The following is a 12,097-nucleotide window of genomic DNA, read 5'->3' as shown; positions in this document are numbered from 1 at the left end:
AAAATTTGGACATACAGGGGTTTTTTTCCGAAGTATGGTGGGCCTTTTTTGCCCGGACTTACATCGCAGAGCGATGGGACCGTTGGGCGGAGGAAGGGGGGTACCTCCTTTTTCCCAAAGGTAGGTCCAATGGGTTTTCCCTGCGTTGGCGGGTTGGACGGTTATTTTTGAACTCGTTAGTGGCCCCGTCGATGGAAAAGGAAGGAACGTCTGGCCACCCGGAAGTTTTGGTGGTGGCAAAGCCCCACGAAATCTGTGCAGTCATCCCCCTTTTTGCCCCCCTTCCCTGGGGTGAGTGGGGTTTTCCCGCCCATCGGGTCAAGGGCAGAGTGCCCGGGAAAGGACACGCCCTCCGTCCCCCCCCGGCCCGGAGGGCAATCGGGTGAACCCCCCCGGTGGGGAAATCCATGTCATGTTTTTTTTTGCCCCAAAGGGGGTTGGCCCCCCCTTCGCCCCCGGCCAGCTGTCCAGCTCCATTTTCCCGGGTGCTTGGACCCATCCCGGTTCCCGGCGCGCCAGGGATCGGGCCTTTTGGACTCATCCCGCAGGGGCGGCCCCCGTTGTTTAGGCCCACCGGGGGATGGAGGTGCCCCGGTCCGCCCCGGCCCCCAGTCTTTTTTTTCCCGGGACTTTCCCCCCCCCTCGGAGAGTTTGGCCCCCCTCCTTTGGGGACACCTCCCGCCCTCCCCACCCCTCCCGACACCCCCCCCCCCCCCGGGGTTACGAACTATCCCAGGACCCCCTGCCAAATGATTGGCAACCCCCCCCCTGGGCCCCCAAAGGGGGCCCCCCCTTCGCAAATTTAAAAACCAGGATAACCCCCCCCACAACCCCAAAAAAACCCGGGAATTTTCCAAAATATTTGGTCTTAACCCACCCTTTTTTTTTATAAAACCCTAACTAAATTGAAACTACACCCCAATTACCAACCCCTTTATCTTTTCCTAAATTACCCCCCAAAAATTTTTTGTTTAAATTTTTAGTCTTCTACAGCCAAATTTATTTTTGAAAACCTTAAACGGCCCCCCACGCTTTAATTTTCATGTTTAATTGTTCAAAATCCCCCCGGCCCCTTTATATATTTGTTACTTGTTTGTTTTTAAAAAAAATCTCCTTTTTAGGGGACATTTTTTCAAAAATTTTAAATTTAAATTTTTTAGGATTATTTTAACAAATAAAGTTGCCCCCAATTTTTTTTCAAGGTACAAGTTCATTTAATCCCCCTGGGAAATTTACCTATTTTTTTTTTTACGTTTAAATTTGTCCCCCCCGGGGGTTTTAAAAGTTTTATCCCCTTTTTTACTGGGGGTTAGGTAGGTTTAAATTCCCAAAAAATTTTTAAATTTTCAGGGGTTTGCAATGGTTAATTTTTCATAGGATTCTACATGAGTTTGCAATGTTTAATTTTTCATAGGATTCTACATAGGTTTGCAATGGGTACGATTCTACATGGGTTTGCAATGGATAATTTTTGTTAATGGCGTGCCCTTAACTGGTCGCCTTTTTTTACCTTTTTTTAAAGGTGAGTTTTTAGAGATTATCAATAACTTACTCCCTGAAAATACGGTATAACACAAATCGGAAGTTGATACGAAAATTCGAAATTTTACTAAAGAAAGGTTGGAGGTTTTTAATTTATACAATTTTTACAATTCTTATTTCAATTATTTATTCTACACATCGAAAGTTTTTTGAGAGCAGGCCGCCATATTATTTTTCTGAGTCTTTAACAAATTGGTACTTTGGCATTACGAGCAATTATTTTTCATTGTACGGGCTAGTATGAATTTCAAATCAAATCTCTATAAACGACTATTATAATTTGTGCACTAAGAATAACATATCGCACTTATTTTCTAGAATCAAATTGTAATCAGTTTTACTTATATGTATGTATGTTCAATGTGAACTTGCACCTTGAATAAAATATCACAGTTACTTTTCATGGTAATATATTATTACTAAATTTAGATAATATACACTTTACGTATGTTTACTTTGAACTGGCACCTTGAATAACATATCAGTTACTTTTCGTGATAATTTATTATTAGATCGTTTAAAATTTTGAGTACCTTCTTTTTAACATGGCCTGACCTTTTCATTTTTATGAATTTTTTAGGATATCACTTACTTTTTAAAGTACAGATATATAGAACAGCTTTTTAGTAATTCAAGTATTACAAATATATGTATTTTCGATTCTTATCACATAACTTTGTATAAGTAACAATTTATGCAATACAGTTCAAAATAATTGAAACATATGGTATATATGTACATATATAGAATATATAATTATATTATAGTATACATATATATTTTATTTAATCATATATGTAAATGTTTGTATAATTGTAATAACTTTTAACGATACATTGCACATTTATTTCAATTGCAACAGAATGAATTTATATTCTTGTATGAATATTGAAAATAAAGAATGGGCCCCTTCATCGCCCATTCTCGTGAAAACGCAACCCTATATTTTTCTTCGTCTCTCCGATTTTAACACGACATACATATTTCTGTCTGATAAATTTTTCTTGATGATACCTTTTGAAATGTCATGAAGCCTAGGTCAAATTAGAAACTTATTGCACTCGTTTTAATGCAGCGCTTACAGCAGCTTTTATAAAGCGCCAGAGCAGCCGATATTTTATTTTGGCGCTTACGGCAACTTTTACACAGCGCTTGAACAGTTGATGTTTTAATGTAGCGTTTACGGCAGCCTTTATACAGCGCCATTATTTAATCTGTTCTAAGAACAATATTTATGCCCCTTGTGCTCCTTTGGGCCATTTTTTCTTAAACACTTCCATATCATTAGAGTAATACCATTCCGATTTTGTGTCAGCTTTCAACATACACGTGTAGTGACCACGATTCATTTCTTCACCTTCGTGAAATATAGCGCTTATTAGGTTGTACTTTTTTTTATTAATCGTGATATTACTCGTCGGCACGGCGGTCATTCGATTGTTGATAATTTTTTTAGAAGCACCGTTCATAAAAGTATATAAATTGAGCTGTATTACTACGACGGATAAAGTTGATTCGATTACGGTTTTCTTTTTCAACACGGTGCCCTTACATTCGTTACAATTGCCGTTTATCGTTTCCCATTTAGAAAATTCTACATTAATCAAATTTTGTAGAGTGACACCTTTTTTCCTTTTTAATGTCGAATGTATAGGTAATATTAACAAACTACTGCTTTCCAGCTTAGTTACATTGTAATTACATTTGACATTCGAGCAACATGTTACGTGCTTTAATTCGAGTTTTAATACATCATTGATGTCGGAATACGTCGACATTAGAGCCGTAAAAAATTCCGAAACATCTTGTTGTGTTCGTTCTTCGAAGCGTTTTCCGACAGATCTTCTAACCGCTTGAATGTTGGAATATTTACGTTCACCATACGCGCAGATAGCATCAGTCAATGCATTCGATGCTTTATTTTTCAGTATTTGTTGCCTAATACGTACGCAATGAAACGCACATTGTAATATTACATTAGCGTAACACGAAACAGCATCGTTATTGCAAAGGCCATATATTTTCCACGTAACTATACTTTCTGGTTCTTCACAATCATAATTCTGCATATCATCAATGATATTAGGGATATCCCATCGACGATCAGTACATTTTCACAACCTTTTTCTCGGACGGATTGATTTGTGGCAGTTCAGATTTGAATATAGATCTCAGTCGATTATATTCTACAATGGCTCTCGAGTTTGCTTTAACTGATGCTGGATTGAAATTTATCAAATGTAGGCCTTCCAATTTACTTACTCGTGACAAACCTACATAGGCTTGACCATCATTGAATACAGTCGTTCCTAAATCCATCATTGCATTGTTACATGTAATTCCTTCGATTATAAATAATTCGACATTCTTTAATTTGTCTCTCAAAGTTTTCAAGACCATGTCTGACAATTGCGTATATTTTGGTGTAGATTCATGACTAACCGGTAGTTGAAAAATTCTATGGATTGTCAAGCCATCGATATTGAATGCTACGATATCCGTGGGAGCAGATATGGCAGTCGTTTTTTCCAAATTTATTCTGATCCAATGTTTAATCGTTTCAATTAGAAAACTTTTCCCTGTATCACCCTCGCCACTTACGTACAGTCGCAGAATCTGATTCTTATCTTGTAAAACTTGGCATACTCCATCAAAGACTCTTTTCTGGTCTTTGTTCAATTGCGACATCATTTGCGATAAATCAATCGGGTCGTCAATCTTACCAAAATCTTCCAGATCTTTCATGGCGTCGTCAGCTTCTATCGGATTACAATCCAGTTCATCGTCATCGGATTTGTCTCTGTCTGCTGTTTTCAGATCATTTTCGCGCTTCTCGATTAATTCAGCAACGTTCTCAAAAGCTTTCTGTATTTTTTCGAGCCTTTCGTGATATTTCATTGCCTTCGTTAAAACAGACTCTGAATTCTTAAAGGCATCCGTGTAAGTCTCGAATGTACCTTTGAGTTCACTCAAATCTCTCCATGGTTTGAACAGAAGAAGCAGCGAGTAAAAGTATTTTTCGGGCTCAGTTTTTATATTAAATCGATAATGGTTAATTAAATAACCCTTTTTTCGTTTTTTTAAAAATAAACCCGATGCTAGTTTGTAACACTTGACTTTGTCATTATTTGACACCTGTTTCGTAATTTCCCAGAATCTGGCAAAATCGTACAAATTCAATGATTCTAATTCCTGAGGTCTATTTGGATAGTAATCATCGATGAGTGACGAACAGTAAATATTCGTAGAATTTTCATCGAGAGCTTAAATTTCATTAAATGTTTTAACTTTTCTATTTCTCACCTCATTAACATCGATCCATTTGACCATGGTATCATTATCCGTACCGTACAAGGGATTCCCTAATAGTGTATCCGCAGCTTCTAAAGCACCGCATTCTCTGTTATTTAATGAACGCATTGCAAAATTCCACAGTTTCGATGCCAAGGACTTATTCGAATCTATCACTTCAAAGTCTGTATTGCATTTTTCCGACTTTGTCGTGTATTTTGTTAAATATGAGTTTAAAAACTCTGATTTTTCTCTAATAAATTGTATGTCCATATTTCCCTCCCAGGCTAATTTGATAGACGGATTATAATCATTTATAAACCTTTCCGACTCCTTGCGAGGAAGATCGTACAAACTGCTCTTACTGCGTAAATTTTTTCTACCGACTATCGAAGTGATAACGTCTCTTAAAACGAAATTCTCAGTAACTGGCCGAGGAAAATCGAACCGACACTTTCTGTATATATTAGTTTCCGTTTTTTTTGTACGCATGCAATACGAGATATGTTTATGATTCTGATCACTTATTACCGTATCGTACAACGTTGGCGAAACATTTTCATCTGGAATTTCACACGTTACGTACTTTTGAATAAACGTAGCAACTTCTTCATCCGGCGATTTTCCTAATACTGGAGCATCTTTTATCCAAATCATACAATGCATGTGCTGGATACTTCTACGTTGATATTCCAGTCGCCAGAAGTAATGAATAACCTTTCCTATAGGATTATCGGACGAACAAATAAAATCAATCATGGCTTTGAATTTTATGCACATGAATCTAGAAGTACTTACAGGATCGTATGCGATTAGTTCGTTGATGCCTAACTTCTCTTTATCGGGATTCATATCTCGTAAATATTCACCCAAATCGGATCATTTCCATTCACTAGGACTCAAAAGTCAAAAACCACGTCGCTGGACCGTAATGCAAAGTCATGCATTTTACATTATTGGACGGTTGTCGCCAAAATTGATCCGTATTTCTCAATTTTGCGAAAATACTCATTAAATTCGATTCTAATTGGTAACCTTTCAATTTGTTCAAGTATCTACCAGCAGTGTATCTCTCTCGTGGGTTAGTAACTATCATCGTATAATAGATACCACTTTTCAACTGTCGGTAGTTAACACAATTGAGAAGGAAAAACAGATACTGCAGATTCAACCTGAATCTACTATGTTTCGACATCAATCGTGTTCTAATAAATAAATATTCCGGCAATGCAAAGTTTCTATCTTCTCGTTGTCCATTGACACCATCAGAATATAAATCAGGGAAACACATGACATCCAGATATTTATAACGATTATTTATTGGATATTTATCTATTGGAAAATCTTTAATTTTCATTATTTGATAAAGCTTCAATGCAAATTCGTTATCGATTCTTTTCGCGTGTATTGGGTATATTGTATACTGATCGTTAATATCCGAATGTTCAGTGATTTGTGTGAGAAAAGCCGTACGTTTTAAAACGGTTTGATCATTATTATTTTTGTTTTGCTGTACATTGTACAAATTCAATGCTGGTAATTCCTCAACCACCTCATTTATTTCGTCATTGTCGCTTTCCTCATCGACAATTCTATATTCTGTTTTTTGCAACTTATCCTTTAATAGATCATCAGATGACGCTGGAAGACGAATTTTTGAGTAATGAGGATTATTTTCTTTCAACCATTGTAAAGCCTTATACATTTTATTAATATCTACCAAATTTTCCCAAACCACTTTAGATTTCTTGGGTATACCTCGAACGAGAATGTGCAACTCGTGATTCAAATTTATAGGATCTTCCGGAGGACATACCTTATCCAATGTTTCTTGTAAAGGCAGAGGCAAATGAAATGTTCTACCTTTTCCTAAACAGAGTTCGATTATAGTATAAGTTTCTTGATTTAAAATGTGCTATATTTAAATCATTTAATTATTTTTTTCGTTCAAGTACATTTAACAGCAAAAACTGCATATACGTAGGTATGTATTTATCTCTACTGCCATTACTTGAAACAAATACATTAATCGATATTAACAAATTGGAACTCTGGAATTACGAGTAATTATTTTTCATTGTACAGACTAGGTTTAACTTTTTGAAAACCTTCTTTTGAACATGGCTTGACCTTTTCATTTTTATGATTTTTTGGAGATAGGGTGAGAGAGGACAAATGAGGGTAAGAGAAGACGAGATAGGCGAAAGAGGGTGAAAGAGGACGAAATTGGGTGAAAGAGGGCAAAAGAGGACGAAAGAGGGCGAAAGAGGGTGAAAGAGGATGAAAGAGGATGAGAGAGAATAAAAGAGAGTGAAAGAGGGTGAGAGAGGGCGAAACAGGGTAAGAAAGAATAAAAGAGAGTGAAAGAGGACGAAAGAGGGTGAGAGGGAATGAAAGAGGGTGAAAGAAGACGAAACAGGGTGAACGCGGGTGAGAGGGAATAAAAGAGGGTGAGAGAGAATGAAAGAGGGTGAAAGAGGGCGAAAGAGGGTGAAAGAGGACGAAAGAAAGTGAAAGAGGACGAAAGAGGGTGAAAGAGGCGAAAGATGGTGAAAGAGGACTGTAGTATCCTTTTATATAGGTATATGTACGTCTTTATTGCTTACTCTTACACGATATGATACAGAGAGAGTTATATGCTTTTGCGCGTGTCCGTCTCGTAGCCATGCTAGCTTACTTCTGCCGCGTGTACCTCTACGCGTGCGCCTTACGCTTCTCCCTCAGTAGCGTATCTATACACTACATCTCTTCTCTTCCTTAAAATGCTAACCGCTTACAGTATATGTTTCTTACATCTAATTATCATCTATGGAGTATGCCCTATAATTGCCATAACGCTCCGGCTGTTTTCTTTCGCGCTGTGATCTTCTTACGCTTTCTGATTCATCGCTTTCTGTTCTTTCCTGATCCCTTTCTATTCTTTCCTTTTCTTTATCCTCCACCACTCCTTTCTCGCTTTCTGATTCCTCGCTTTCTAAATCTATGACTTTTCTTACTTGTGTTAAGTTTCTTTTATACTTTTTTTCTTCCCCTGACTGTAGTGTTACTGAATTTCCTTTTCGTTCTATTACTTTATATTCTTCCGGACTAAAATTTGGACTTAGTTTATTTTCCTTTGGTGCCCTAACTAATACACGATCTCCTTGACCTAAATCACATTCTTTGGCTCTATTTACTTTGTCATAATATTGTTTTCCTTTTTCTTTTAACCAACTATCGCGTTCTCTAATTTCTGCTTCTACAAATTCACTCTTATCGTTAATTTCCGGAATTTTCGTTCTTAGCTTTCTTTTAAACAATAGTTCTGCGGGGGATATTCCTGTAACTGTGTGTGGTGTTGACCGATACATCAATAAAAATGTTAATAGTTCGTTACGCCAATTTTTTCTCTCCGCATGCGCTATTTTTAGTCTTTTTAAGATACTTTTATTCTGCCTTTCAACTTCCCCGTTCGCTTGCGGCCAATATGGTGCTACGTGTGTGACTTTTACTCCGCAAGAACTTAGCCATTCTTTTAATTTGTCGTCTGTAAATTGGCGACCATTATCGCACACGATTATCTTTGGTAATCCGTGTCTCGCACACAATTCGAATAATTCTCCTTGTATTACTTTCGCCGATATATTTTTTAAAATTGCTACTTCTATGTATCGGCTATAATAATCGGTAGTTACTAACAAATGTTCTCCTGTCGGGAAGGGACCCATTAAATCTATCGCAATTGTTTCCCATGCTTTTTCCGGTAACTGATTCCGTTTAACTGGTGGTGGTTCCATCGGACGCTGTACTAACTGACAGCCTTTACACGATTTAACAAATTTCTCAGCGTCTTTATCAATGGCTTCCCACCAAACTTTACTTCGTAACCGTTGTTTCATCGCGACAATTCCTGGGTGTCCTTCGTGTGCTAACGCTAACGTTTTTCTCCGCAACGTTTCGGGTATAACTATGCGTGTATTTCTTAATAATACATTGTTGTAAATACATAATTCCTCTTTTATTATTTTATACCGCGAATTTTTCAGTGCCTTCCAATCTTCTGTCTGTAACGCTAATTTTACTTCCCTAATCTTTTTATCCTCTTTCGATGCTATCGCGATTTCTTTTAATGACATTGCTTTTGGTACCGATTCCGTTGCTATCCATTGAATGTACTGGATGTCCTCTTCAAATTCTTTTTTCGGTTCTCATTTCCACAGAGTCTTGACAGTATATCTGCTATATTAGATTTTTCTTTTTCATATATAACCTTATATTTAAATGGTAACAACCTTAAAACCCATCTTTCTATCCTCGCGTTCGGTTTTGCTCGCGGTGCAAATATATATTCTAACGCTTTGTGGTCTGTCACTAATTCAAATTCTATTCCATACAACCAGTTATAAAATCTTTCACATGCGAATACTAATGCTAACGCTTCTTTTTCCGTTTGAGAATATCGTTTTTCGCAATCCGACAAACTTCTACTCGCGTAGCTAATTACCCGCCATTGATTTCTGTCATCTTGTTGGGTTACTACGCACCCTAAACCTACTGGGCTTGCATCCGCTATTATCCTTGTTTTCGCATTTATATCAAAAATTCCCAACGTTTGCACACTTGTTAAACCCCTTTTTAAAATTTTAAATGCTCTTTCTTGTTCTTTTTCCCATACAAATCTTACTCCTTTTCTTGTTAATCTTCTTAGAGGCTCACTTATTGTTGCTAAATTAGGAATGAATGCCGCACAGAAATTTACTAGTCCTAGAAAACTACGTATTTCCTCCGCTGTTTTAGGTATTCTAAACTTTTCTACTGCTTCTACTTTAGATTCTAACGGTTGATATCCATTTCCCGAAATTTTAAATCCCATAAATTTTATCTCCTTTTGTCTAAACACACATTTACTTTTATTTAAAGTTATTCCTTTCTCCTTTAGCGTTTCTAAAACTTTTCTTAATCTTCTATCATGTTCTTCCTGTGTCTTTCCACAAACGATTATATCATCCATAAAGTTTATTGTTCCTTTACAATCTCTTAATATTGATTTAACAATTCTCTGAAAAATTTCTGGAGCGCAGCTTATTCCGAACATTAATCTTTTATATCTATATAGCCCTGAATCTGTTACAAATGTAGTAATTTTCCTTGATTCTTCTTCTAGTTCTATTTGGTGGTATGCCTTTTTAACGTCTAGCGTCGTGAACAAGTTATTGCCTTTAATTACGTCTAAAATGTCTTCAAATACAGGTAACGGATATCGTTCCCGGATAATTGCTTCGTTCGCCCGTCGCATGTCCACACACAACCTTATCTCACCGTTTTTCTTTACTATGGGGACTACTGGGGAGACCCATTCTGTAGGGCCTTCAACTCTTTCTATTATATCCTGAGCTATCAGTGCTTCTATTTGTCTTTCCACTTTCTCGCGCAATTTAAATGGAATCCTTCTAACCGGCTGTGCAATAGGTGTGTATGTCTTATTAATTGGTAATGTTAATTGGAAATCTTTTAATTTACCCATGCCTCTAAAAATTGAATCTTGTTCACTTTCAAAATTATTAATATTACGTATTTCCGGTCCTATCCGCAAAACTCCTAGCTTAGTAGCCGTTTCAAAACCTAACAGCGCTCTTCCGTTACCTTTTAAAACTAAGAATGTCGCTCGAGTTTTCTTATTTTCCACCTCAACCTCGCAATGAAATTCCCCTATCAATTTTAAAGCTTTTTCTTGTCCGTATGCGTATATCTTTCTATCGCCCGCTTTTTCCGATTTACATTTAATATTCCGCGATTTACACCATCTCCATGTTTCTTCGTCAATTATATTACACGACGCGCCTGAGTCTATTAATAGATTTAAATTGACCCCTCCCACCGCCGCGTCGATACATTTACCCTCCACGGCGTGGATTTCTTCTCTCCTCAGGCCAACCAAACGCGTGCTCCCTTCCTTCTTCTTCTTCTTCTGTCCTCTCGTCGAGCCGTCGAACCCTTTTTTTCTGTCCGTTTTTTTTGTAGTTGTTGTCAGTTGTCTCCATCCTTGTCTTGCAAACCCTCGCGAAATGTCCTTGTTTTCCACATTTACTGCAGGTCTTCTCTCTCGCTGGGCATTTCTCGTTTGTATATTTGTGTCCTTTATATCCGCACCGATAACATTCGACGCTATTTGTTGTCTTCGTCACTCCCGTCTTCACCTGTTTTTTTCTGTCTGTTATGCGAGCCACCGCTTCACCTTCTATGTCCTTCGTCTGCAGCGAGACGGCTTCCATTGTTTTTGCAATCTCCAGTACTTCGTTCAGTTTAACCTCGCATTTTTCTAATAAACGTCTGCGTAATTTTGTTGAATGGCACTTTTCGATCACTTGACCACAGATTTCTGTATCTGCGTCCTCAAAATTGCAGTTCTTCGCTTGCTGTCGCAATCTTGAAACATATTGTACCATCGTTTCCCCGGTACCTTGAGACAGATTTCTGAAAATGTGTCTCTCATAAGTCGTATTCATTCTCGGTTTGAAGTACTCTTCCAATACTTGCACGGCTTTGGTGTATTGCGATTCTCCTTCCACAACCACTTCCGCATCCGGTATCGCGTAGAAAATGTCTTGTACATCGAATCCTGCATAATGTAGCAGCATTGCTTTCTTTCTCTCGTCGTCTTCTATTCTTTTGCTCACCAGGAACAGCTTGAACGCCCTCAACCAACGTGTCCATCTTTGGTATACGTTTCCCGTTTCTGTGTTCGGGTCGAATGTCGGCAGATTTGTCGTTTCCATGTTCTTCTTAGACTTAATCCTCTTTGTCTCAACTCTCTTCTCCTTTTTTTTTTTTTTTTTTTTTTTTTTTGACTTATCCTCGTCGCCAAATGTAGTATCCTTTTATATAGGTATATGTACGTCTTTATTGCTTACTCTTACACGATATGATACAGAGAGAGTTATATGCTTTTGCGCGTGTCCGTCTCGTAGCCATGCTAGCTTACTTCTGCCGCGTGTACCTCTACGCGTGCGCCTTACGCTTCTCGCTCAGTAGCGTATCTATACACTACAAGGACGAAAGAGGATGAAAGAGGGCGAAAGAGGGTGAAAGAGGGTGAAAGAGGACGAAGAGGGTGAGAGGGAATGAAAGAGGGTGAAAAAGGCGAAAGACGGGTGGGGGTGGGTGTGGGGGTGGGGGTGGGGGTGGAAGCGGGATGTGGGAGGGAAAGGGGTGGGTGGAAGTTGAGGGAGGTGTGAGTGAAAAGTGAGAAGAGATTTATACGCGGACAGAGAAGAAGAAGAAGAAG

General features: G+C 38.1%; 1 protein-coding gene across 1 annotated transcript; it reads right to left on the bottom strand.

Moving 5' to 3' along the window:
• Window positions 1-10,706: 10,706 nt before the first annotated feature.
• On the bottom strand, window positions 10,707-11,588 carry LOC146720125 (uncharacterized). Its single transcript, XM_085489026.1, has one exon. It carries the CDS (start codon window positions 11,586-11,588, stop codon window positions 10,707-10,709), a length of 882 nt encoding a protein of 293 aa, XP_085345152.1.
• Window positions 11,589-12,097: the final 509 nt, after the last annotated feature.

The sequence above is a fragment of the Nylanderia fulva genome, unplaced genomic scaffold (genome assembly GCF_048542155.1).
Source record: "Nylanderia fulva isolate GAGA-0341 unplaced genomic scaffold, ASM4854215v1 Scaffold773, whole genome shotgun sequence".
Classification (NCBI taxonomy): Eukaryota; Metazoa; Arthropoda; class Insecta; order Hymenoptera; family Formicidae; genus Nylanderia; species Nylanderia fulva.
Note: the sequence above shows the minus strand (reverse complement) of the source record. Positions and strands in the feature narration are given on the sequence as shown.

Excerpts from the sequence above, each read along its gene's own strand:
- LOC146720125 (XM_085489026.1), bottom strand. The coding sequence starts at position 11,588 with ATGGAAACGACAAATCTGCCGACATTCGACCCGAACACAGAAACGGGA.